Raw genomic sequence first — 27881 nt, forward strand, 5'->3', positions numbered from 1 at the left:
ACCGGTTTGACGTTGTCTCCTGACACCACACAGGGGAGCAGAGCGGTGCTGCCTTCAGGCACCTGGATGTTATTGGGAGCTGTGGTGATCTTCAGGTTGGCTGGTCAACAGAAACAGAAAAGAAGAAGAAAGAATCAGGTTGAATTTGTTTTTTAAACCTAAAAAAATGCTCCGAGAGAACTATTCTGCGCATCCTCTCAAACGGTTCCAAATAGCGCCCCCTGCTGGTGCTTCGGTGAACTGACGGCATCGACGGAGACGATGAAGGTCACCTTGGACTCTGAGCTGCAGCTGCCGCTGCTCCAGCTGCTGCTGGGAGGAGGCGGTGCACGTGTACACGCCGGAGTCCGCGGCCTTCAGCGAGCCGACGGTCAGAGAGCCATCGGAATGCTGGGTAAACCTGCAACGACGCACAATACGTCTGAATGTAGCTCTCCAATAGATGGTAGATTACTTATTAGTAAGGGAGTAAAAGGTGGCGATAACACGCCCTGAAATACTTCATGACAAGTACAAGTCCTGCATTCAAAAACAATATTTTAGTATTATCAGAAAAGATGGAAATGACAACTTCATTACCTTCCGCCGTGTATTTATGTATTTGTATGCGTGTTACTCGCATAACTCAAAAAGCATTCAACCGAATCGCATGAAATTTGGTGGGATGATTGGTTATTATCCGGGGACCATTTGATTAGATTTTGGGATCGATCGGGTCAAAGGTCAAGGTCAAGGTCATGAAAAGGTCAACATCTTCTTTTTACCATAGCGTGGTCAATTTCTATCCAATTGGCATGCAACTAATGCCAAAATGTTCATAATTCAATGACCAATCTTGTGATATGCGAAGGTATGCGCTCTACCGAGTGCCCGTTCTAGTTATGGGTGTGTTGAGGTGACAGAACATGGATATAATCAATAAACGAGGCCTCCTCAGATGGTCCATCTTGTTGCCGTGGACAACAGGTAAACTACAATAAAATCAACTGGCGGACTGATGAAAGAATACACACGAATACGTTGTGTAGTTATTGTAACGTTAAATGATGTTGATGTGAATGCAACATCAAACTGTTGTGATGGTATTGTTTGTCGTCTACTCCCAGGGACACAATGTGGAGGGCTGAACACCAGACATGTGACACTCCCAGACCTCTGATCACACCGACACCACATGAGGCCTGCTGCATTCTCTGAGTGAACATGGACGTCATCCAACATGGCCTCCTGAGAGAAAAGGGAACGACACAATGGCCTTGAACCGTTGCTGTTGAACATCGTGTCGGATGCTCTCTGGCTTCCGGTACCTTCATGCGTTTCACATTCTAGGAGCCGGTGATGATGTCGCCCAGACCGCCCTGCTGTGGGGGCTCGAGGGTCAGTCCGCCACGATGGACTGCAGTCACACTAAGGGGGCTACTTTTGATCAGATGACCTGGTACAGACAGCTGCCAGGGGAGGGAATGAGGCAGGTCGTTCACAAGACTCAGAGTCCGCCACACTTATATGGAAGTGGCTTCAGCGGGGATGAGTTTCCTGTGAAAAGGAGCGACGCTCAGTCCGGATCTCTGAGGGTGGAGAAGCTGCTGCCGGAGGACAGCGGGGTGTACTTTTCAGTTTTCAATTCAATTCAGTTTTTTTGTAGAGCCCATTTTCACAAATTAGAAATGTGTCTCAGAGTGCTTTATAATCTGTACACATAGACATCCCTGACCTTTGACCTTTGACCTCACATCGGATCAGGAACAACTCCCAAACAACCCTTCAGGGGGAAAAAAGGAAGTACCCTTCAGGAGAGAACAGAGGAGGATCCCTCTCCAGGATGGACAGAACAATAGATGTCATGTGTACAGAAGGACATATTTAGAGTTAAAACACATTAATATATATATATATTTATATACAGTGGGTACGGAAAGTATTCAGATGTGTTATATAAAAACCTAGAGAGTAGTAACACGTGTATTATTTCTTTATACTATAAAAGTATTTGCAATAATACAATATATATTTTATTTATTATTTTTTTCATATATATATTATATACTATAAAAGTATTTGCGTTTTTATCTTTACGTTAAAAAGTAGTGTTGTCTTCAGACTCCTTCGGTCCTTATTCAGTGGTATCTCACCATGCAGCCCCGGAGAGGCCTCTAAACCCTCGGCTAGCCCTCGACCTGCAATGTCCACCGCATGCGCTGCAGGGGCCACTCTGCCTTCAGGGCCGGTGTCGCCACTGCAGGGGCCCTTGAGCCATGCTGCGCAGGTAGGGCTCGGGGTCCTATGCCGTTACCTTAGCCCTGGGTACCTCACACTGTATGTAAAGTTCCCCCCCGGAAGTTTAACTGATTAAAATATATATATATATAATATATATATATATATATATATATTATATATATATATACATATATATATATGTATATATATTATATATGTATATATATATATAGTGTGTTTAGACAGAACCATTTAGTAAATGATGGCATGTTATTTTTTAAATATAGTCTTCTATCATGTCTTATTCATATGAAGATGATTTGTTGATGATGAAACACCCTGACTTCTGTTTTTGTTCTGGTAATTTAGTCTGCAACTGCAACAAAATAGATTTTACATCTATAATCTACAACAACAAAAAAGACGGTCCAAATGCACATTTCTGCACCGGATGACAGTAAACGGCTGTTGCACGAGATATGAAGACTTGCTCAGAGACTTGCTTTGCAGTGAGGAGAGGAAGGATGGGGTGAGATGGGGGGGTGTAAAGTGTAGGTTAGCGATGTGCAGGCTGCTCGGCGACCACTTCCTCTCCTCTGTCGCTCCGGTTCGCTCACCAACGACGGCTTTGACCTTCTTCTGTTCTCAGACGAGCTCGTCGACTTCCTGTCGGCGTGCGGTCGACTCGCACGTTTACTTTCCCGCTGAGCGCGTTTGAGCTCAAAGGAACAACTTCTGTCCTCGGGGAGAGAGCGTGAAGCGTCTCAAGCTTCTCTCACCACACACGACTTATTGCATCTTTTAGAACGCTGAACACAGATCAGTTGATGCAATTTCACCAAGTCAAATGTCACTGGGAACTTTAGTCACCTCTCAGTTTGGCTCATTGGAAACACTGAGAGGTGACAAGTTGTTCCTTTCTCAGGACACAAGACAGTACAGAAATGACAGAACACGACAGGACGGAGATCCTCTGAAACACTTTTATTTAGACGGAAAGTAAGCAAGCGTGCGTTCCACACACGAATTATTTTACGTATTTTTAAAAGAAATGTGAGGCCAAAGTATTTGCATGGCAGTTTTAAAAACAGAGACACAACTGCTCCTCTAGTTTATTTGAGTGCAACACACAACGATCTACTCGATGAACTTCTGTCCAGGCCTCAGCTCTCAGTCGCTCTGCTTCCCGGCTGAACTCTGCAAAAGGACACAATGTCATGACATCACAAACTCTTTTTATCTACGACTCCTTCAGTCACACATTAAAATCTAGGAAGCCTAATTCATGTCAAATGCTAAATAATTGAGTAAACACAGTTTGGATGAAGAGGTGAAGGGCCAGGAAAGCAACATGGAGACCCTGTGGAACAAACCTGAAGCCTCCACACCAGAAACGCATACAAAGGCTCCGTGGGCGCTCTTGACGATGAGAACCCCGTAGGACAGTTTGGCCGTCTGTGTGATCCTCAGATATTTCTCTGCAGAGAGTTTAGTGACACGACTCAAAGAGGAAACATCCAGGACATTAAATAGCAGCGATGATGCATTCAGGTACAAAACGATATTTACCTCTGGTCAGCGCTCCTTGATGGAAGAAGGATAAAAGCGTGAGACAGATTGTTGTCGGTGCAAAGAGAACACGCTCAGGTGGGTCGTGTGTCTCAAATGAAGCGTACCTTTCCCCCCCAGGATGGAGTGTGAGTAGAGCTCCGTGTGCGTCCCGTTGAAGAAGCGGACGCTGCAGGTGAACCTTGGTCTGTAGAACCAGTGGTTGGCAGAGACCCTCAGCCTGCTGCTGATCCTGTAAGACTTGCCGTGCGGAGGCGGGCGCTGTCGGTCGCCACCCCGGTGGTGACCTCCACCCCGTCGACCTTCCAGAGCACGCCGATGTGGTCTGGGTAGAACCCACTGGCCACACACACGATGGTCTTCTTCTTCTTCTCCTGGTCTCCGTGGCTTTGACACTCCTTTGGTGAAGGGCGAAGCACTGACTGTCGGCCCGCTGACGTCATGTCCAGGTTCTGCCAGGACAAAAGGACACATCACGAAATTAAAGCTGCAGGGTCAAAGTCCTGCAGAAAGAGACATCTGAACCTTTGACAACAAGGCGTCTTTTGTTCTGGTGTCCAAGACAAATAAACAATTATTTATTATCTTACCAAGAACTGTCAGTTTGATTCCTTCTCCAGAATAAGTCGGATAACTGCCGCTGACTCGCATGTCAAGAACTGACTTCAAGGGCAGATTAAACCTATAGCACCTGTTTTTTTTTTTTACTTCCTTTTGTGGGATTTTCTTTTACCAACCAGCACACATACGGTACAACAATCACCAGATGTCACAGATATATGACACACTTTTTTAAATTTTATTCCACTTCTTTGATATATGAATGAGACCTTGTCGGCTTGGTGAATACTTTAGTTCAACACTTTGAGTCACTGATGAATGAACATGAAGTCGGTGCCCTGACCTCGTGCAGCTTTGTTTTGCTCGATAGAGAGATTTGTTTTATTACGTTTCTGGAACAGATGCTTTTTTTTAAAAATTATAATTCTGCAGATTTAGTAGAAGCTCAGGAATCTAGATTCATGCATACGATTTTTTATCATTTTCTTACCCAACACTGTCCGTCTGGTGCCACGGCCAAAGGAAGCAGACTTGTATTGTTCACACTGATACGAGGCTGCACGAGAAGAACTGCCCGAGCTCAGAATGTCAATTTGATATCATTCTTTAGATAATTAATGTTGGTGTATATATATATATATATATCGAATCACTTTAACTGTCTGACCGAGGACGGTGAGTTTATTCCAGCTCTGAAGAAAGCCTCCGCCTGTGAGCTCACGTCTCACAGCGCTGATAAGAAGAAGTGTCTTTAGAGGAATAATCATAGAGCCAAATGTTTTATTGCTGCTGTACTTTTCCTGGAGAACATGGACGACGCTGTTCTGTACCGCCACAAACTGACGTCTGCATTCACTTCTTTCACACTTTTGCTCACAGCCATCAAATAAAATGTCTTCACAATATATTCTTAGTATTGCATATAAATGAGCAACAGAGAATCTTCTTCTCTGAGACGCTGCAGGTGTTCTTACCTAAAACTGTGAGTTTAGTTCCAGCTCCAAAGAAAACCCTCCAGTAGGAGCACAGAGACTTTCCACCGATACAAAACCTCCGGCGGCCTCTTTATCTGAGCCGCTATTCCTCCTTTGTTCCTCTTTGACTGCTTCAAGAACTTCATCGACTTCAGTGGGTATAAAAGAGTCAAATGTTCCTCACCTTCACCTCTTAAATGTAACTTTCCTTGACATTAAAAACCAACAGCTGCTGAACGGTGCTGTGCTGTTGCTGTATTTAATACACACGTCTCTCTCACTGCCCCAACTCAACGGCTGGAGATACAACATATATTTGACTTTGCGTCTTTAGCTGCTTTCAAATGGTCTTTATTGTATTCAACGTTTTTTTTCTTCTTCAAATTTAAATCCAACATGTATTGCACTGCATTCTGATTTTTAACTTTAATGTGACACAAAACTTTTTTTCCCCAGACAACAAACCGGCTTTTACTTGTTTTACTTTTTACACACCAGTGAATTATGAGAAGGTTTGAAGTCTAACTTACCGAGAACCGTCAGTTTCGTTCCCTGGCCGAAATAGGCTGCGTTGTAATAGACACAGCGCTTAAGCTTAACATCAAAAAGGCCTCGAGCTGAACTTGAACTCTACGTTACATTACGTTTGTTTATGCATCACCGGAATGACAAATCTATCACATGTGTTCCATCAGACGATCCGGGACTTACCCAAAACAGTGAGTTTGGTTCCTTTTCCAAAGTGAGCTTCGTTTGCATCGTCACAGTGCAGAGATACTGAGCATGAGACTCCTGAGTCGTTCTCTGTTTGCAAACCTGACTGTGTTTGGAAGGTTTTTACCAATAATGCAATAATGCATTGAACAAACCTCAATAATAAACTGAGATATTGACCTAAAGCAGTGAGTTTGGTTCCTTGGCCAAAGTAAGCAGGCTCAGTGTAGATCAGTGTTTTCACTTCGGCTCAATATCTCAGCTTTACCATCAACAGTTGTTTTGCTTTACTTCCATAGCAACAGTTCAACTGTTGTGCCAGTGAACTGCAGCAGGGAGATGCTACTTACCCTAAACAGTGAGTTTGGTTCCCTTTCCAGAGTCAGCTGTGATCCAGCGTCACGCTGAAGGTCTCAAAACGTCCCATAACCGTCGTGTTGAAACACAGAGTGATAATCCAGAGGAGGAAGAAGGTTTCAACATGCAGGACGAGCTTCATAACGTCCAAATGTGTTGCTGCTGTCAGGATGAATGAAAGAAGCATCCCAGTGCTTCACAACTTGTTTAAAAAAATATATATTTGTAGCCAATTCACCCATGAATGTTGCCTCTCTGGTTCCAGTTCGGCCCGACAGCGTACACACCTTCAGAATATTGATGCTTCTGCCCAGGTAGCATGTGGTGGTCTCCACACTGGGTGTCAATGGGAGGAGGTTTTTGTGCAGCGGCTCTATGGGATTGTATCACCGTGGGCCCCCCAGTCCCCACGGTGAGAAAGCATCACACCAAAACCTGAAGTCTCTTCTCCTCTCTCCTCCCCCCACCCAGCCTCTCCATATCTCAGCCTCCATCTCTCTGTGAGGGAGCAGCTGTTCAGGTCGGGCCTCCAACCCGACTGCTGCTGTTTCTGGTTCGGCTGAGAAAAGAAGCGAGAGGCGGGAAGGAGGAGAGGACCTGGTCTCTGTTGGTTTGAAGAGAGGGAGGGACGTCTCTGCTGGTCACACTTCTCTTTACACCCAGTGAACTGAGGAGACACTCGTTTACACACAAAGGTCACCGTGAGTCCCGGGTGGGATGTCTGATCTCCAGACTGAAGAACTACAACCGTGAGACCAAAAGCACACAAAAATATGACATTTTTTATTGTGCCTCAACTCGATGTACAGAACTGTAAACTTGCATAAATGATGCGTAGAAACTGGATCATTCAAGCACATGTCGGGGGCACATCCACGATGAGTTAACGCCCAAAACTCACCTGAGTGTAGAAGAAGCGACAGATAAAGCCCCGTGATAAACATGTCAGCCATGATCCTCCTCCCAGAGAAATGATTCACATCGCGCTGTTCAGCACAAATAAACCATGAGGTCACGTGATCACATCACATTGGGGCGATTGTTGTTATTTCCAAAAACTCATTAAGAAATGAGACTTCGGAGTCCGTCTTGTGTTTTTGTGTTTTATATTATAAATTCAATAATGATTATGTAAACAAGTATTTCCTAACGTTGGTTCATGGAGCCTTGTTCAGTTTCTGTCACGAATGAGGCTCCGTGAACACACCTGTGGAGGGGTGGGCCTTGGTGTAACGTGATTGGTCAATCCTGAATATGTGTCTCCTTAAACTGACATTGCCCCGCCCCCTCTGCTTCTCCACGCTGGCCATTACTGCTTATCAGGACAAGAATAATAAACATTTTAATGCATTAAACCCCTAAAGAGTGCGCCATAAACATTCATCACAGCTTGAGTCGCGTTTAATAAGCGGGTTTACTCCAAACAGTTGAGTCACGTCGCCTCCTGGCGGCCATGAAGGAGCATAACCCTGTTCTTTGCTCGTTAGCTGGTCATTTTGTCTCAAACATGTCTGTCCACTCTTCTCTTCCCGAAGACGTCACTCCTCTCAAAGATGACCGGAAGTCACTGCATGACGTGGCCAAGGTGAGCTTTTACTTCTTGACATGCGAGTTGATGTTTCGGCTTTGTTTACTTTGTGCTTGTGTCCTTGTCTTAGCTAACGTGAGGCGAAGCTAACTACATCACTGTGTACCTGCAGCGCAGAAACACACAACCGAGTCTGAAAGAGTCACACGGGGAATAATCAGAGCTCCTGTCTGGATGCCTTCTCTTGAACCGGTGTTACGGTTTAAGAAGTTACCGTGTTAACTGGCGACTTTGAACCGGACGCGCCCGTTGTTGTTGTAGTTACGACGGACGCGTCCGATTCAAAGTCGCCAGTTAACACGGTCGCTTCTTAAACCGGAACACCGGCTGTGTCGTTGACCAGCGGTCCCCAACCTTTTTTGAGCCACGGACCGGTTTTCCGTGGCAGAAATTATTTTCACGGACCGGCAATATAAATGACATAATAAATATGACGTCATATAAGTATACGAAGGGCATAAAGTGCCAAAACTACAACTCATCATTACGCCGAGTGTGAGCCGTGCGCTTGTTTACCTGCAACGAGCCGCTGATGGAGACGGCGACACAGACGTGTGTTTGGTCCGCTGCTCCTAACCGAGTTCTGGTCGCTGTCATTAGAACAGGCAGAGATGTTGTGTGAAATGTCCCTTCAGGCCACCGTCATTTGCATCTCCAACACATGTTCTTCTAGCTCGGACGGGCTCGATTCACCGGGTGGGTTTGTTTACAAATGGGTTGCAGGTCTATTCTTTTGCAGTCGGGTCTTTTGTGGTTGGAGTACCGCTCAAACTCTTTTAAAAGCGTCTTCCACCCGGTCAACGTCTGAAACATGTAGAATATTCCGCTGTTCACTCGCCCACACAGCAGCGACTTTATCGGCCAACTTGAAAACAGTTGTCATTTCCCTGAAGTGACAGGATTCATTGAGCAGGTTGAATATGTTTTAAGATTCTTTGTCACTGAAATGTGCCGCCAGCAGAGGGTTCGGCGCGTGAGACTCGCCTGCAGCGATAAACCCGAACTTTAAGACTCCTGAACGCGGCTCAGACGTACACACGGGTATCCGGTCCTTTGTCAAAATAATATAATTTTCCGACTGATTAAAAATAAATAAATTAAAACTTCATTTATTCACTTTTTTTCCGCGGTCCGGTTCCAACCAAGCCGTGGACCGGTACCGGGCCGCGGCCCGGGGGTTGGGGACCCCTGTCGTTGACTATTCTGGCATGTGATGGCTCAAACTCTTCACTTGATCTGTGGGGAAAACATCACCATTAATAGGGTTCATTAGACTCGCATGTTTGATGATTCTTGTGTTGCATGTTGGATTTTTGCATTCTTAAGATAAATAAAGTTAAATACACGTTTGATAATGTTTTAACACAAACTCGTAATAAGGAATGAAGACATAAAGTTTGACTTAATTGTCTTAACTCAAGGAGACTATGGTCTCTGGTTATGCACCGAGGGTCCAGTTAGGGGACCTCGAGTTAAGATCATTCTTTTCCAGGTTTCCATGTCAAGAATGAACTTATTTTAATTTTTATCGTCACTCTCCATTTCTAGCCAAATTGTAGGTTTGAATCTTTATTGGAATTAAAAATGACAATGTAGAATTTAGCAGTGTTGAACCAAAATGATTAGGATACAACTCCATTTAAATACAAATGTCAGGGAACATATTCAGTTAGAGTACAGAGTAGGAATAATCACAATATTATCTTATCAAAAATCTGCTCTTAAAAAGGCACTTGCTGGAATCACCTTTTTTTATTTATTAAGAAATGAAAATATTTCTATTTTATTTCATCACGGACTAACGGCACTCCCAGGGTTTTTTGTTCAGCTTCCACGTGCGCCAGTTCACCACTTTAAAACTATTTACAACACTTGATGCAATCCTATATTATGGTTTATTTGTAGAACTAAGAGATGAACTTTTTTTTTATTTAAAAAAATAATATTTTATTAGTGTTCAGAATCTCACATAAACATATTTCAATGTATAAAGAGAAGTAAAAAAACAAACACATAAACAAACTAGAACGGGCACTCGGTAGAGCGCATACCTTCGCATATCACAAGATTGGGCATTGAATTATGAACATTTTGGCATTAGTTGCATCATGCAAGGATGGGGCGGTCCGAACCTCGTTTGTTAAACACGATTGGTCAAGTAGGAGAGCAAGACAGAAGCAAATGATCCCGAGCACTTGGACCTGTAGAGTGTAGACGAACAGCGTTTATTATGCATTCTTGTCTGTACATTATAAATACTACTGTTGTTGAGTCACGGAATGTAATTACCGTCGCATTGAAAATGCGGAAGGTTATGTTTTGATCGCCGTGTATTTATTTATTTATTTGTATGCGTGTTACTCGCATAACTAAAAAAGTATGAAACCGAATCGCTTGAAATTTGGTGGGATGATTGGTTATTATCCGGGGACCATTTGATTAGATTTTGGGATCGATCGGGTGAAAGGTCAAGGTCAAGGTCAGGAAAAGGTCAACATCTTTTTACCATAGCGCGGTCAATTTTTATCCAATTGGCATGCAACTAATGCCAAAATGTTCATAATTCAATACCCAATCTTGTGATATGCGAAGGTATGCGCTCTACCGAGTGCCCGTTCTAGTTACCTTCGCATTGAAAATGCGGAAGGTAATGTTTTGATTGCTGTGTATTTATTTATTTATTTATTTATTTATTTGTATGCGTGTTATTCGCGTAACAAAAGAAGTTGTAAACCGAATCGCATGAAATTTGGTGGGATGATTGGTTATTATCCGGGGACCATTTGATTAGACTTTGGGATCGATCGGGTCAAAGGTCAAGGTCAAGAAAAGGTCAAAATCTTCTTTTTACCATACCATATACGGTCAATTGTTATCCAATTGGCATGCAACTAATGCCAACATGTTCATAATTCAATGCCCAATCTTGTGATATGCGAAGGTATGCGCTCTACCGAGTGCCCGTTCTAGTTTAAGTATGTTTTCAGCCGAGAATTTAGTAGTTTAAGCATCATTGTCGCTGCAAAGAGAACACGCTCAGGTGGGTTGTGTGTCTCAAATGAAGCGTACCTTTCCCCCCCAGGATGGTGTGGTGAGCTCCGTTATTCCCGTTGAAGAAAGCGGGCTGGCTGCAGGTGAACTCTTGGTCTGTGAACCAATCGTTGGCAGACCTCGGCCTGCTGCCTTCCATTTTGCGTGCGGGCGGCGCTGTCGGTCGCCACCCGGTGGTGACCTCCACCCGTCGACCGGAAACGCGCCCGGCGTGGTCTGGGCGGCTGTACACACGACAGGTCTTCTTCTTCTCTCGATGGCTTTGACCTCCCTTTGGTGAAGCGGCTTTGACTGTCGACCCGTGACGTCATGTCCAGGTTCTGCCAGGACAAAAGGACACATCCGCAATCAAAGCTGCGGTCAAAGTCTGCAGAAAGAACATCTGAACCTTTGACAACAGGCGTCTTTGTTCTGGTGTCAAGACAAATAACCAATTGACATTATCTTACCAGAAACTGTCCGGTTTGGTTCCTTCTCCAGAATAAGTTAAAGGATAACTGCCGCTGACTGCATGTCAGGAGCGACTTCAAGGGCAGGTCAACCTATAACATCTGTTTTTTTACTTCCTTTTGTGGAGCTTTCTTTTTTGTCAACACATACGGTTCAACAATCGCAGATGTCCCGGGTATATGAGCACGCACGGTTGTTTATTCACTTCATTGATAGCATAGATATGAGATTGCTTATTAGGCGGTGAATACTTTCGGTTCAACACTTTTGAGTCACCTGATGAATGAACATGAAGTGGGTGCCTGACCTCGTGCAGCTTTGTTGTGTAGATAGAGATTTATTTTATTCGTTGATGTTCGAACACTTTTTAAAGTATACTGCGAATTTGGTAAACTCTCCGAGATCTGGAATTCGCCATACGATTTGTTAGCATTTTCTGCAACACTGTCAGGTCTGGTGCGGCCAAAGGAAACAGACTTGTATTGTTCCTGATACGAGCTGCGAGAAGAACTGCCGAGCTCAAAAATGTCAGGCCCATTCTTGTTCTTTAGATAGTGTGTTGGTTATATATATATATATCGAATCACTAACTGTCTTACCGAGCGGTGAGTTTATTCAGCTCTGAAGAAAACCTCCGCCTGAGCTCACGTCTCCTAGCTGATAAGAAAAGAAGTGTCTTCAGAGAATAATCTGGCATGAGCCAAATGTTTTATTGCTGTACTTCTCCTGGAGAAACATGGACGACTTTGTTCTGTACATACAAACTGGCGATCTGCATTCTTTCACACTTTGCTCACAGCCATCAAATAAAAATGTTGCTAATATATTCTGGTATTGCATATAAATAGCGACAACAGAGAATCTTCTTCTCTGAGGCGCTGCAGATGTTCTTACCTAAACGTGAGTTTAGTTCGGGTCGAAAACCCTCCGAACAGAACTCACCGGTACAAAACCTCAAGCGCTTGCCTCTTTATCTGAGCCTCTGCTGTTCTGCTGACGCTGAAACTTCATCACTGAGTGAGCATAAAAAAGGTCAAATGTTCTAACCTCCACCTCTTAACTTTCCTTGACATTAAACCAACAACTGCTGAGCAGTTGCTGTGTTGTTGCCCATTTAACTTGCATCTCTCACACCCCAACTCATGACTGTGAATACGACTTTAGGGTCTTTGGCTGCTTTTCAAATGAATTATTTAAATGTTTGTTTTCTTCTTTTAAATTTAAATCAACATGTATTGCACTGCATTCTGATTTTTAACTTGTGTGACACAAAACTTTTTCCCCAAACACCAAACGACTTTTACTTGTTTTTACTTTTTACACCAGTGAATTATGACTTTTGATCCCAACACACGAGAACCGTAAGTTTGGTTCCCTGGCCGAAGCAAGGCTGCGTGGTAATAAGACTGCGATGTGTCGACTGCGTGGTAGACACAGCGCTGCTTAACATCAAAAGGCCCGAGCGGTTTCTACGTTACATTCGTTTGTTTGCTTGCATCACGAATGACAAATCTATCACGTGTTTGTCAGACGATCGCGACTTGCAAAAGCAGTAATTTGGTTCCTTTTCCAGTGAGCTTCGTTTGCAAGTCACAGTGCAGAAGATACTGTTGTAAAACTCACAGGTAGTTCTCTGTTTACTAACGAAACTGTGTTTGGAAGGTTTTGCCAATAATGCAATAATGGTGAACAAACATCAACGTAAACGAGATACCCTAAAGCAGTGAGTTTGGTTCCCTTTCGAAACGTGATCCGTCCGCGAAAAGGTCAAAAGCGTCCCATGGTGATCGTGACACAGGTGATAATCAGGAGGAAGAAAAGTTTCAACATACAGGACGAAACTTCGCAACGTCCAATGCCATTTACGCTGCTGTCAGGATGAATGAAAGAAGCATCCCAGTTAACTTCCCAACTGGTTTAAAAAATATGCTATATTTGGCCCGGATTCACCGCATGGACTGTTGCCTCTCTCTGGTTCCAGTTCGGCCCGACAGCGTACACACCTTCAGAATATTGATGCTTCTGCCCAGGTAGCATGTGGTGGTCTCCACACTGGGTGTCAATGGGAGGAGGTTTTTGTGCAGCGGCTCTATGGGATTGTATCACCGTGGGCCTCAGTCCCCACGTGTGAGAGAAAAGCATCACCACCAAAACCTGAAGTCTCTTCTCCTCTCTCCTCCCCCACCCAGCCTCTCCATATCTCAGCTTTCCATCCTCTGTGAGGGTGTTCAGGTCAGGCCTCCAACCCGACTGCTGCTGCTGTTTCTGGTTAGGCTGGAGAAAAAGCGAGAGTGGCGGAAGGAGGAGGACCTGGTCTCTGTTGGTTTGAAGAAGAGGGAGGGACGTCTCTGCTGGTCTTTTTCTCTTTACACCCAGTGAACTGAGGGAGACACTCTGATTTTATACACAAAGGTCACCGTGAGTCCCGGGTGGGATGTCCGATCTCAGACTGAAGAACACAACAGTGAGACCTAAAGCACAAAAAAGATGACATTTTTATTGTGCCTCAACTCGATGTGCAAACTGTTAACTTGCATAAATGATGCGTAAAACTGGATCATTCAAACAATGTCGGGGGCACATCCGCCGATGAGTTAACGCTCAAAACTCACCTGAGTGTAGAAGTTAGTTGTGCAGATAAAAGCCCGTGGATAAACATGTCAGCCATGATCCTCCTCCCAGAGAAATGATTCACACATCGCTCTGTTCAGCACAAATAAACCATGAGGTCACATTGATCACACATCACATTGGGACCGAAAAGTTATTTCTAAAACTCATTAAGAAAGCGAGAGACTTGGTCCGTCTTGTGTTTTGTGTTTTATATTATACCATTCAATAATGATTATGTAATTATTTCCTAACGTTGGTTCCTGGACGCCATTCCCAGTTTCTGTCACGAATGAAGGCTCCAAGGTGGAACTTACCTACTGTGGAAGGGGTGGGCCTTGGTGTAACGTGATTGGTCAATCCTGAATATGTGTCTCATTAAACTGACATTGCCCCGCCCCCTCTGCTTCTCCACGCTGGCCTTTACTGCTTATCAGGACAAGAATAAGAAAGAATTTAATGCATTAAACCCCTAAAGAGTGCGCCATAAACATTCATCACAGCTTGTGTCGCGTTTAATAAACGGGTTTAATCCAAACAGTTGAGTCACGTCGCCTCCTGGCGGCCATGAAGGAGCATAACCCTGTTCTTTGCTCGTTAGCTGGTCCTTTTGTCTCAAAATGTCTGTCCTCTTCTCTTCCCGAAGACGTCACTTTCCTCTCTCAAGATGACCGGAAGTCACTGCATGACGCGTGGCCAAGGTGAGCTTTTTACTGTGACACATCACGGTTGATGTTTCGGCTTTTGTTTACTTTGTGTTTGCAGGTCCTTGCCAGCTAACATTGAGGACTTACATCACCGTATTGCCTGCAGCGCAGAAACACACAACCGAAGGTCTGAAAAGAGTCATGACGGGAATAATCAGGCTCCTGTCTGGATGCCTTCTCTGCGGAGGCGGTGTTACGGTTTGAGTTAGTTGTCATGTTAACTGGCGACTTTGAACCGGACGCGCCCGTTGTTGTAGTTACGACGGACGCGTTCGGTTTGAAGTTGCCAGTTAACACGGTCGCTTTCAAACCGTAACAATCGGGAAGAAATTAAATGCGGTATAATGGCGCCAAACTTCACATAATGCTGTACCAGCCAACATGGAGGTCTCAATTTAATTGGATACACCTACACCGGCGAGGTAGTGTGACTGTGCGGGAGAAGAAGGTTGAGACCGGGTTACGGTTTGAAATAGTGACCGTGTTAGCTGGCGACTTTAAACCGAACGCGTCCGTCGTTAGTAGTGATACTGACGACCCGTTGAAAATAGGGAAAACACGTAGTGCTCACCTCGTGAATGCCATTGTTTAATTTGTATAGTATATATTAGTATGTATATAAGGGTTTGACACGATTACACAATTAAACCAAGAGGCATTCACGAGGACAAGCTATACGTTCTAACTTATTTTTCGCTAGCGAATCCACGTCGTAACAATCATTCAACGGTCAACGCGTCCCGGTTCAAAAGTCGCCAGTTAATTAACACGGTCGCTTTTCGAACCGCAACTACCGACTGTATTCGATTGACTATTCTGGCATGTGATGGCTCAAACTCTTCACTTGATCTGTGGGAAAAACACAGGATTTAATACAGAAAGCCACATTGAGCGAAAAACTGGTTGTATAATTGCCCAATGTAAAAACATAAAACATATGTTTTCTGATTTACATCACACACAACTGTTACAATTGTGGCGAACTTTCGAGTCATCAGCGGTGTTCATGAGAAGCAGCCACAGCAGACCCGGTGACTATCTTTTATAATGGGAGGTTGGAGACATTGCTCTGCGGAAAGGACCCTCCTGTTATGATCCCTGATCCAAACTGTAGAAGAAAGACCAACACTGGTTGTAGAATCTAACCGTCAGATTGTCTCTTTCCAGGTGCAGAGCTGTGAGCCGTAACACAGATGACAACGTGTGAGTGTGGTTTCACTGAGGAAGCCGGAGGGTATGTAGCACTGTTAAACCAATAGAATAAGAAGTAGTTGTGGACTGACGTTTTGAAGCCTAGAATTCGGCGCTCTGGCTCACGCAATCTTGGCTTCTTTTTTTTAAAGCACAGGCCAGCTTTACGGTATATTTTATAAAGCACTGATGAATAAAAACAAACGGAAGAACATAGACATCTGAAAAAATATACCTACAGGTTCTAACCATCATGTGAGACGTACTGCCACCTTCTGAGAGGAAGGAACACAGGTACAGGCCGTGATAACAGATGCAGAGATGAAAGAAATGTGTGTGATGAGGAGGTTTTTTGTGCCGAGGGTGCCGTGATGTGAAGCACTGTGTTGGCTGGAGCGGCACAGAAGTACACACGACACTGCTGTTCAGGCCGAGGTCCTTCAATTGTTAGTGTTTGGTTTTCATCTGCACTCCTGCTCCATCTTCACACCCAGTCCTCCCTCTGGGTTGCTGTGGGTTTGAAACATGTGTCCCAGGAACTGCAGTTGTTTGCTCGCTTTTTCTTTGTTTGTACCAGAGGGATCTTATCGTAGTACTGAATGCTGTGTGAGCAGCTGATGGGTGGGCGTTCTCTTTGGGTTTGTAATTACATCTCAGCTGGAGTCTGGTGTTTACCTGCTCACTGAGACAGAGAACCTGTGGGGAAATGGAATCATATGAAATAGTGCAAAAGCAGCTGAATTAGCAGCAGCGAATGACGGGAGCATATCTAAAACAGATTTGGATAAAACGTTGAAATTAAAATGTGTTGAAAAAAATTACGAGTGCTTACCTGACACCAGAACAGATCCAAGGCAATGCGAAGGAAGGCGAGGTACATTTTTGTTTGAAACGATGAAGCAGACGACATGTCAGAAGCTGAGAAGAACTGCTCGAGTCTCTCAGCTTGTGGCTCTGAGAGGCGGGGACAGGAAGTGATGTTTTAGAAAAAGTTTGAACAGAGAAACTGTCTTCAATTCAGTCTTCCTGCTCCTGAAAGGTTGGGAAACTTTCCCGCTTGTTCAATGACAACAATTACAATTTTATCGAGGGTGGGCAACTCGAGGAATAGAAAAGTTCACCGTTTCACAAAAAAACTACTTTCATTTGGTCTGTGCTTTATTTTGATTGTGAAATATCTCAAAATATATTGATTTGAGTTTGAGTTTAGTTTATTTCGATCAGCAAAATATACAACAATCAGAATTCAACAAAAGAAGAAAGTGGCTGACCGAAAGGGTCGGGCTGAAGCTATCGAGCTTATAGGGTGCCCTATAGTTTCTCAAATTAAACTTATTTCAAGAACCATATATGTATGTATATATGTTGTCTGTGGCCTTATATGTGTATGTATGTATGTATGTGTGTATATATATATATGTTTGTATGTGTGTATATATACAAATATATATATATAAATATATTTATATATATATATATATATAATTAAAGGTGACGAGCTGTTACTTTGTCCGCAGGGCAGAAAAGGATCTTATTCATAAAACAAGTATAACGTTTCTTTTAAAAAGGGGTGAAAAGTTGGCAAAAGTAAAACTCTTTGCAACTTTCGCGTGGGGCGTGTGCACTTTGATCTCCTCGCTTTTGAGCCTAGAGGTTTGCCTCCAGAGGCGGATGCATGTTTGCTGCACTGTGCCCGACAGCTGCACAGAAGGTAATAATGGCGGTGTGTTCAGGTGCCCTTTAATTGGGTTATGAAGCGGCTCTTTTGATCCTTCACTCAAATGACTAACAAAATACTTTGAAGCTTGGCTCTTCAAGTTGTCTTTGCCGAATTCGCCCGTGGTATCCGATGAGTGTCGAAGCGTGGCCCGTGGCGCGTGTTGCTGGTACCACAACATCACGGTCGGATGCTGCGTGCGTCTGCAGGCGACGCGCTTCACCCCGACCTCCGATGAGCTCGAGGGAGGCTGGGCGGGACCTGAACTATGACCACCGGCTGAGAATGAGTTGGCACAGATGATTCTGAAGTGGAGGCCACAGCTGGAAAGGCGTCGCTTTAGCGGAACCAGTCGGGATTTTGTTGCTGGGGCAGGAAGTCTCATCATCATCATCACGAGACGAGTTACTCAGGATTATGTTTGTTGCTTCCTCTCGAACTGGTCTCCTTAATCGAGATGGCTGAAAGTGAAAGGATGGGGCTTCCGTGGTTCAAGTCTTTTGTTGTTGTTGCTTTTGAACGATTTGGTACTGTGTGTAGTATGAAATATATATATGATATATGAGATATGAAATATGATATGATATTCCTTGTTGTCCCCAGTGTTCAAATTGAAGGAGCAGTGTTACGGTTTAAGCGACCGTTGTCGTAACAGCGACTTTAAAACTGACTTGATCAAACCGTTGTGAGCAATTCTGACGACCGTTGAAAATAAGGAAAAAGCTCGTCTTCTACCCTAGTGAATGTTGTTTAATTGTAGTATATATTCATTGTGTATATAGGGTTTGACTTACTATTACACAATTAAACAGAACGCGGTTGCTGCTCGTGTTCTCTAACATATTTTTTCGACGACCGTCGTGACTGCGGCCGGCGTCGACCGATTATGCGATTAAACCGTAACACCCATTATTATTGGATTGATATTCTGGCATGTGATGGCTCAAAGTCATGTGCGGCTTGGCTGCCTGCAGCTTCACCCGTTCATCGATTTCTCATGAGACATGATGAAAAGATTCTTCCATTCTAACACAATGTGAGAGAGGGCCTCCTGCCAGAGGAACATCAGTGTATGTTGTCTGATGAATCTGACCTCCAGGAAGGCTCAGAGACTTTGGTGTGTGCGCAAGCAGGACGGAGGACACGTGGTTACATCATAATTATGAGGGGAACAAATGATTTGCCAGTTCTATTTGTGGGAAACAATATAGATCATCTGGACGAAAGAAAAAAGCCTTTGAATGCCGAAGGCATATCAGATTCAGATGGAAGTGGCTGGGGTCTTGAAGAGGAAAATAATGAAAAGCATCACTGTTTTGACAGAAAATAACAAAATATTCAGTTTGTAAAAATATATAATGATACCAGTGATAAATATAATCTGTTCTATTATAAATGCAATGAACTTGTCTGATATAATAGATGGTGGAATTACTTATTAGTAAGGGTAAAGGTGAAGTAACAGCCTGAAATACTTCATGACAAGTACAAGTCCTGCATTCAAAAACAATATTTTAGTATTATCAGAAAAGATGGAAATGACAACTTCATTACCTTCGCATTGAAAATCTTTGAAGGTTGTATTTTGATGCCGTGTGTTGTTTGTATAGTATTTACTAGCATATCAAAAATAAACGAATCACATGAAATTTGGTGGGATGATTGGTTATTATCCGGGGACCATTTGATTAGATTTTGGGATTGATCGGGTCAAAGGTCAAGGTTAAGGGCATGAAAAGGTCAAAATCGTCTTTTTATCAATTTATATCCAATTGCCATGCAACTAATGCCAAAATGTTCATAATTCAATGCCCAATCTTGTGATATGCGACGGTATGCGCTCTACCGAGTGCCCGTTCTAGATGTAATTGTTCTGGTTATTAACTGCACCACATCTTGACTTTATGGGATATGGACCTGGAGTCACTGAGGGAGCGGCCATCTTTCGTCCACTGGATGCTGACGGTCCGGAGAGCCGCCCGGGGGACGACGGTGCAGGACAGTCTGGCGGTTTGTCCGGCGCGCATCTCCAGCGAAGACGAGCTGGACCGCTCGATGCTGAAGCTGAGAGAGAAGACGACGCGGACAGAGGGAATACAAATATCAACCGCACTGGATTTGGATTTCGTTTTGTGTCCTTTTTTTCCTCAATTTCACTTCTTTGTATTTTCCGGAAGACTTTTGAGCATTCAGAGAAAGAGAAAGGTTTGTTCTCACCGCGGCAAAGGGGCGTCGCCGGGCAGTGAGGTATGAACCAGCTGAGATGATCCCTCTGTAACACACACACACACACACACACACACACAATCGGGTCAATGCTCCGGTCATAAGTCACTTACATAATGTGCTATTAACACATCGTGCATAAAGGCCGTCAGCATGTTCAGACACAACCTCTGACATCATCCATGACATCAGCCTCGACTCGGTCTTTGGGGTTTAAGTCGGTCAAATGAAGGTTTGACGAATCCTAATTGCAATGCTCAGAGGCTTTCGGTCCTCCGTTTACTGGACAACCGACACATGGTTTACACCCACACCTTGTGTGTGTAAATCTAAAATACGTCATTAAAATAACATTAACACCAGAATCTTTCTTCACAACCACAAGCCGAGAGACAACTGGAAGCAGAATTAAACCTGCGTGTATTCCTCTGGGGTTTCGTCACCGTGTATATATATATTACTTCATACTAATTTATAACTCTAATAACGTTACCGCCGGCAGGAAAACCCCACGGATTTAAATCCCTGATCCAAATGCATTATGGGAAGTCAAAACAAGTTAATTACCTTCGCATTGAAAATCACGGAATATTTTATCGCGTATTTATTTATTTGTATGTAATGCGTGTTTGGTGTTATTCGCTTTTTTCATATACGTATTATATACTATAAAAGTATTTGCGTTTTTTACCTTACGTTAAAAAGTAGTGTTGTCTTCAGCCTCCCTCATATTCGTATCTCACCATGCAGCCCGGAGGGCCTCTAAACCTCGGCTCCTCGACCTGCAATGTCCGCATGTCCACTCTGCCTTCAGGTGTCGCCACTGCAGGGCCTTGAGCCATGCTGTACTCGTCTATGAGTACACTGGTACCTCACTGTGTAAGTTTCCCGAAGTTTAACGATTAAAATATATATATATAATATATATATACATATATTATATATGTATATATACATATATAATATATATACATATATGTATATATATATGTATAAATAATATATATATAGTGTGTTTAGACAGAACCATTTAGTAAATGATGGCATGTTATTTTTTTAATATAGTCTTCTATCATGTCTTATTCATATGAAGATGATTTGTTGATGATGAAACTCCCTGACTTCTGTTTTTGTTCTGGTAATTTAGTTTGCAACTGCAACAAAATAGATTTTACATCTATAATCTACAACAACAAAAAAGACGGTCCAAATGCATTTCTGCACCGGATGTAAACGGCTGTTGCACGAGATATGAAGACTCGCTCAGAGACTTGCTTTGCAGTGAGGAGAGGAAGGATGGGGTGAGATGGGGGGGTGTAAAGTGTCGGTTAGCGATGTGCAGGCTGCTCGGCGACCACTTCCTCTCCTCTGTCGCTCCGGTTCGCTCACCAACGACGGCTTTGACCTTCTTCTGTTCTCAGACGAGCTCGTCGACTTCCTGTCGGCGTGCGGTCGACTCGCACGTTTACTTTCCCGCTGAGCGCGTTTGAGCTCAAAGGAACAACTTCTGTCCTCGGGGAGAGAGCGTGAAGCGTCTCAAGCTTCTCTCACCACACACGACTTATTGCATCTTTTAGAACGCTGAACACAGATCAGTTGATGCAATTTCACCAAGTCAAATGTCACTGGAGAAACTTTAGTCACCTCTCAGTTTGGCTCATTGGAAACACTGAGAGGTGACAAGTTGTTCCTTTCTCAGGACACAAGACGGTACAGAAATGACAGAACACGACAGACGGAGATCCTCTGAAACACTTTTATTTAGACGGAAAATAAGCAAACGTGCGTTCCACGACGACACACACAGAATTATTTTACGTATTTTTAAAAGAAATGTGAGGCCAAAGTATTTGCATGGCAGTTTTAAAAACAGAGACACAACTGCTCCTCTAGTTCATTTGAGTGCAACACACAACGATCTACTCGATGAACTTCTGTCCAGGCCTCAGCTCTCAGTCGCTCTGCTTCCCGGCTGAACTCTGCAAAAGGACACGATGTCATGACATCACAAACTCTTTTTATCTACGACTCCTTCAGTCACACATTAAAATCTAGGAAGCCTAATTAATGTCAAATGCTAAATAATTGAGTAAACACAGTTTGGATGAAGAGGTGAAGGGCCAGGAAAGCAACATGGAGACCCTGTGGAACAAACCTGAAGCCTCCACACCAGAAACGCCACAAAGGCTCCGTAGACGCCGCTCTTGACGATGAGAACCCCGTAGGACAGTTTGGCCGTCTGTGCGATCCTCAGATATTTCTCTGCAGAGAGTTTAGTGACACGACTCAAAGAGGAAACATCCAGGACATTAAATAGCAGCGATGATGCATTCAGGTACAAAACGATACTTACCTCTGGTCAGCGCTCCTTGATGGAAGAAGGATAAAAGCGTGAGACAGATTGTTGTCGGTGCAAAGAGAACACGCTCAGGTGGGTTGTGTGTCTCAAATGAAGCGTACCTTTCCCCCCCAGGATGGAGTGTGAGTAGAGCTCCGTGTGCGTCCCGTTGAAGAAGCGGACGCTGCAGGTGAACTCTTGGTCTGTGAACCAGTCGTTGGCAGAGACCCTCAGCCTGCTGCTGATCCTGTAAGACTTGCCGTGCCGGAGAGCGGCGCTGTCGGTCGCCACCCCGGTGGTGACCTCCACCCCGTCGACCTTCCAGAGCACGCCGACGTGGTCTGGGTAGAACCCACTGGCCACACACACGATGGTCTTCTTCTTCTTCTCCTGGTCTCCGTGGCTTTGACACTCCTTTGGTGAAGGGCGAAGCACTTTGACTGTCGGCCCGCTGACGTCATGTCCAGGTTCTGCCAGGACAAAAGGACACATCACGAAATTAAAGCTGCAGGGTCAAAGTCCTGCAGAAAGAGACATCTGAACCTTTTGACAACAAGGCGTCTTTTGTTCTGGTGTCCAAGACAAATAACCAATTATGTATTATCTGACCAAGAACTGTCAGTTTGGTTCCTTCTCCAGAATAAGTCGGATAACTGCCGCTGACTCGCATGTCAAGAACTGACTTCAAGGGCAGATTAAACCTATAGCACCTGGGTTTTTTTTAACTTCCTTTTGTGGGATTTTCTTTTACCAACCAGCACACATACGGTACAACAATCACCATATGTCACAGATATATGACACACTTTTTGTTATTTTATTCCACTTCTTTGATATATGAATGAGACCTTGTCGGCTTGGTGAATACTTTAGTTCAACACTTTGAGTCACTGATGAATGAACATGAAGTCGGTGCCCTGACCTCGTGCAGCTTTGTTTTGCTCGATAGAGAGATTTATTTTATTATGTTGATGGAACATATGCTTTTTAAAATTATAATTCTGCAGATTTAGTAGAAGCTCAGGAATATAGATTCATGCATACGATTTTTAAAATCATTTTCTTACCCAACACTGTCAGTCTGGTGCCACGGCCAAAGGAAGCAGACTTGTATTGTTCACACTGATACGAGGCTGCAGAAGAACTGCCGAGCTCAAATGTCAATTTGATATCATTCTTTGATAATTAATGTTGGTGTATATATATATATATCGAATCACTTTAACTGTCTTAGAAAACGGTGAGTTTATTCCAGCTCTGAAGAAAGCCTCCGTGAGCTCACAGGCGCTGATAAGAAGAAGTGTCTTTAGAGGAATAATCTCAGAGCAAATGTTTTATTGCTGTGGGCCTGACATAACGACGCTGTTCTTCACAAAACCATTCACTTCTTTCACACTTTTGCTCACAGCCATCAAATAAAATGTCTTCACAATATATTCTTAGTATTGCATATAAATGAGCAACAGAGAATCTTCTTCTCTGAGACGCTGCAGGTGTTCTTACCTAAAACTGTGAGTTTAGTTCCAGCTCCAAAGAAAACCCTCCAGTAGGAGCACAGAGACTTTCCACCGATACAAAACCTCCGGCGGCCTCTTTATCTGAGCCGCTATTCCTCCTTTGTTCCTCTTTGACTGCGTTAAGAACTTCATCTACTTCAGTGGGTATAAAAGAGTCAAATGTTCCTCACCTTCACCTCTTAAATGTAACTTTCCTTGACATTAAAAACCAACAGCTGCTGAACGGTGCTGTGCTGTTGCTGTATTTAATACACACGTCTCTCTCACTGCCCCAACTCAACGGCTGTAGATACAACATATATTTGACTTTGCGTCTTTAGCTGCTTTCAAATGGTCTTTTTTGTATTCAAGGTTTTTTTCTTCTTCAAATTTAAATCCAACATGTATTGCACTGCATTCTGATTTTTAACTTTAATGTGACACAAAACTTTTTTTCCCCAAACACCAAACCGGCTTTTACTTGTTTTACTTTTTACACACCAGTGAATTATGAGAAGCTTTGAAGTCTAACTTACCGAGAACCGTCAGTTTTGTTCCCTGGCCGAAATAGGCTGCTTCGGAATAGACACAGCGCTTAAGCTTAACATCAAAAAGGCCCCGAGCTGAACTTGAACTCTACGATACATTACGTTTGTTTATGCATCACCGGAATGACAAATCTATCACATGTGTTCCATCAGACGATCCGGGACTTACCCAAAACAGTGAGTTTGGTTCCTTTTCCAAAGTGAGCTTCGTTTGCATCGTCACAGTGCAGAGATACTGAGCATGAGACTCCTGAGTCGTTCTCTGTTTACTAACCTGACTGTGTTTGGAAGGTTTTTACCAATAATGCAATAATGCATTGAACAAACCTCAATAATAAACTGAGATATTGACCTAAAGCAGTCAGTTTGGTTCCTTGGCCGAAGTAAGCAGGCTCAGTGTAGATCAGTGTTTTCACTTCGGCTCAATATCTCAGCTTTTACCATCAACAGTTGTTTTTGCTTTACTTCCATAGCAACAGTTCAACTGTTGTGAACTGCAGCAGGAGAGATGCTACTTACCTAAACAGTGAGTTTGGTTCCTTTCCAGAGTCATGATCCAGCGTCACGCTGAAGGTCTCAAACGTCCATAACCGTGTGTTGAAACACAGAGTGATAATCCAGGAGGAAGAAGGTTTCAACATGCAGGACGACATGCTGCTGTCAGGATGAATGAAAAATCCCAGTGCTTCACTTGTTTAAAATATATATTTGTAATTCACCCATGAATGTTGCCTCTCTGGTTCCAGTTCGACAGCGTACACACCTTCAGAATATTGATGCTTCTGTCCCAGGTAGCATGTGGTGGTCTCACACTGGGTGTCAATGGGAGGAGGTTTTGTGCAGCGGCTCTATGGGATTGTATCACCGTGGGCCCCAGTCCCCACGGTGAGAAAGCATCACACCAAAACCTGAAGTCTCTTCTCCTCTCTCCTCCCCCCACCCAGCCTCTCCATATCTCAGCCTCCATCTCTCTGTGAGGGAGCAGCTGTTCAGGTCGGGCCTCCAACCCGACTGCTGCTGTTTCTGGTTCGGCTGAGAAAAGAAGCGAGAGCGGCGGGAAGGAGGAGAGGACCTGGTCTCTGTTGGTTTGAAGAGAGGGAGGGACGTCTCTGCTGGTCACACTTCTCTTTACACCCAGTGAACTGAGGAGACACTCGTTTACACACAAAGGTCACCGTGAGTCCCGGGTGGGATGTCTGATCTCCAGACTGAAGAACTACAACCGTGAGACCTAAAGCACACAAAAAGATGACATTTTTTATTGTGCCTCAACTCGATGTACAGAACTGTAAACTTGCATAAATGATGCGTAGAAACTGGATCATTCAAGCACATGTCGGGGGCACATCCACGATGAGTTAACGCTCAAAACTCACCTGAGTGTAGAAGAAGCGACAGATAAAGCCCCGTGATAAACATGTCAGCCATGATCCTCCTCCCAGAGAAATGATTCACACATCGCTCTGTTCAGCACAAATAAACCATGAGGTCACGTGATCACATCACATTGGGGCCGATTGTTATTTACAAAAACTCATTAAGAAACGAGACTTCGGAGTCCGTCTTGTGTTTTTGTGTTTTATATTATAAATTCAATAATGATTATGTAAACAAGTATTTCCTAACGTTGGTTCATGGAGCCTTATTCAGTTTCTGTCACGAATGAGGCTCCGTGAACACACCTGTGGAGGGGTGGGCCTTGGTGTAACGTGATTGGTCAATCCTGAATATGTGTCTCCTTAAACTGACATTGCCCCGCCCCCTCTGCTTCTCCACGCTGGCCTTTACTGCTTATCAGGACAAGTTACATTTAATGCATTAAACCCTAAAGAGTCATATAAACATTCATCACAGCTTGGTCGCGTTTAATAAGCGGTTTACTCCAAACAGTTGAGTCACGTCGCCTCCTGGCGGCATGAAGAACATAACCTGTTCTTTGCTCGTTAGCTGGTCATTGTCTCAAACATGTCTGTCCACTCTTCTCTTGAAGACGTCACTCCTCTCAAAGATGACCGAAGTCACTGCATGACGTGGCCAAGGTGAGCTTTACTTCTTGACATGCGAGTTGATGTTTCGGCTTTGTTTACTTTGTGTTGTGTCCTTGTCTTAGCTAACGTGGAAGCTTCTCATCACTGTGTACCTGCAGCGCAGAAACACACAACCAGTCTGAAAGAGTCACGGGAATAATCAGAGCTCCTGTCTGGATGCCTTCTAACGGTGTTACGGTTTAGAAGTTACCGTCTTAACTGGCGTTTGAACCGGACGCGCCCGTTGTTGTTGTAATTCGACGGGCGCTCGATTAAAAGCCAGTTAACACGTCGCTTCTTACGGAACAGCTGTGTGGTTGACCAGCGAAACCTTTTGAACGGACCGGTTCCGTGAGAAATTATTTTTCACGGACGGCAATATAAATGACAGCGTATGGCGTCATAAATTATCTGAAGGGCATAAAGTGCCAAAACTACAACTCATCATTGCCAGTGTGAGCCGTCATTTACCTGCAACGAGCCGCTAATGGGCAACACAGACTGTGTTTGGTCGCTGCTCTAACGAGTTCTGGTCGCTGTCATTAGAACAGGCAGAGTTGTTGTGAAATGTCCTTCAGGCCACCGTCATCTCCAACACATTCTTCTAGCTCCTCGATTCACGGGTGGGTTTGTTTACAAATGGGTTGCAGGTCTATTCTTTTGCAGTCGGGTCTTTTGTGGTTGAGTACGCTCAAACTCTTTTAAAGCTCTTCCACCGGTCAACGTCTGAAACATGTAGAATATTCCGCTGTTCACTCGCCCACACAGCAGCGACTTTATCGGCCAACTTGAAAACAGTTGTCATTTCCTGAAGTGACAGAATTCATTGAGCAGGTTGAATATGTTTAAGATTCTTTGTCACTGAAATGTACGCCAGCAGAGGGTTCGGTGAGACTCGCCTGCAGCGATAAACCCGAACTTTAAGACTCCTGAAGCGGCTCAGGCGTACACCTATCGGTCCTTTTCAAAATAATATAATTTCCGACATTAAAATAAAAAATTAAACTTCATTTATTCACTTTTTTCCGGTCGGTTCCAGCAAGCCGTGGACGGTACACGCGGCAGATGTCGTTGACTATTCTGGCATGTGATGGCTCAAACTCTTCACTTGATCTGTGGGACAAAACATCACCATTAATAGGGTTCATTAGACTTGCATGTTTGATGATTATTGTGTTGCATGTTGGGTTTTTGCATTCTTAAGATAAATAAAGTTAAATACACGTTTGATAAGGTTTTAACACAAACTAGTAATAAGGAATAAAGACATAAAGTTTGACTTAATTGTCTTAACTCAAGGAGACTATGGTCTCTGGTTATGCACCGAGGGTCCAGTTAGTGGACGTCGAGTTAAGATCATTCTTTTCGAGGTTTCCATGTCAATAATGAACTTATTTTAATTTTTAACGTCACTCTCCATTTCTAGCCAAATTATAGGTTTGAATGTTTATTGGAATTAAAAATGACTGAATGTAGAATTTAGCAGTGTTAAACCCAAATGATTAGGATACAACTCAATTTAAATACAAATGTCAGG

General features: G+C 43.8%; 1 protein-coding gene, 1 long non-coding RNA gene and 1 gene segment (V, D, J or C); all 3 read right to left on the minus strand.

Annotated features, from left to right (window-relative positions):
• LOC130201706 (papilin-like) overlaps positions 1-27881 on the minus strand; it is a 56749-nt gene that overhangs the window by 2896 nt on the left and 25972 nt on the right. The window contains 9 exon segments of the mRNA XM_056426797.1: positions 3-100; positions 273-400; positions 19627-19773; positions 19927-19985; positions 22091-22197; positions 22289-22303; positions 22396-22743; positions 24306-24344; positions 27396-27457. Of these exon segments, the coding sequence (XP_056282772.1) occupies positions 3-100; positions 273-400; positions 19627-19773; positions 19927-19985; positions 22091-22197; positions 22289-22303; positions 22396-22743; positions 24306-24344; positions 27396-27457 (1003 nt within the window).
• On the minus strand, positions 3634-3968 carry LOC130201744 (uncharacterized). The gene is made up of 3 exons (XR_008833245.1): positions 3897-3968; positions 3790-3804; positions 3634-3698 (listed from the first exon to the last, which is right to left on the minus strand). It is a non-coding gene; the product is annotated as an uncharacterized LOC130201744 (long non-coding RNA).
• Positions 21676-22903, minus strand: LOC130201743 (immunoglobulin lambda constant 6-like). The segment is given in 4 exon segments: positions 21676-21914; positions 22091-22197; positions 22289-22303; positions 22396-22903. Coding segments are annotated over 4 exon segments (519 nt in total).

Source organism: Pseudoliparis swirei, chromosome 11, assembly GCF_029220125.1.
Source record: "Pseudoliparis swirei isolate HS2019 ecotype Mariana Trench chromosome 11, NWPU_hadal_v1, whole genome shotgun sequence".
NCBI classification, from domain to species: Eukaryota; Metazoa; Chordata; class Actinopteri; order Perciformes; family Liparidae; genus Pseudoliparis; species Pseudoliparis swirei.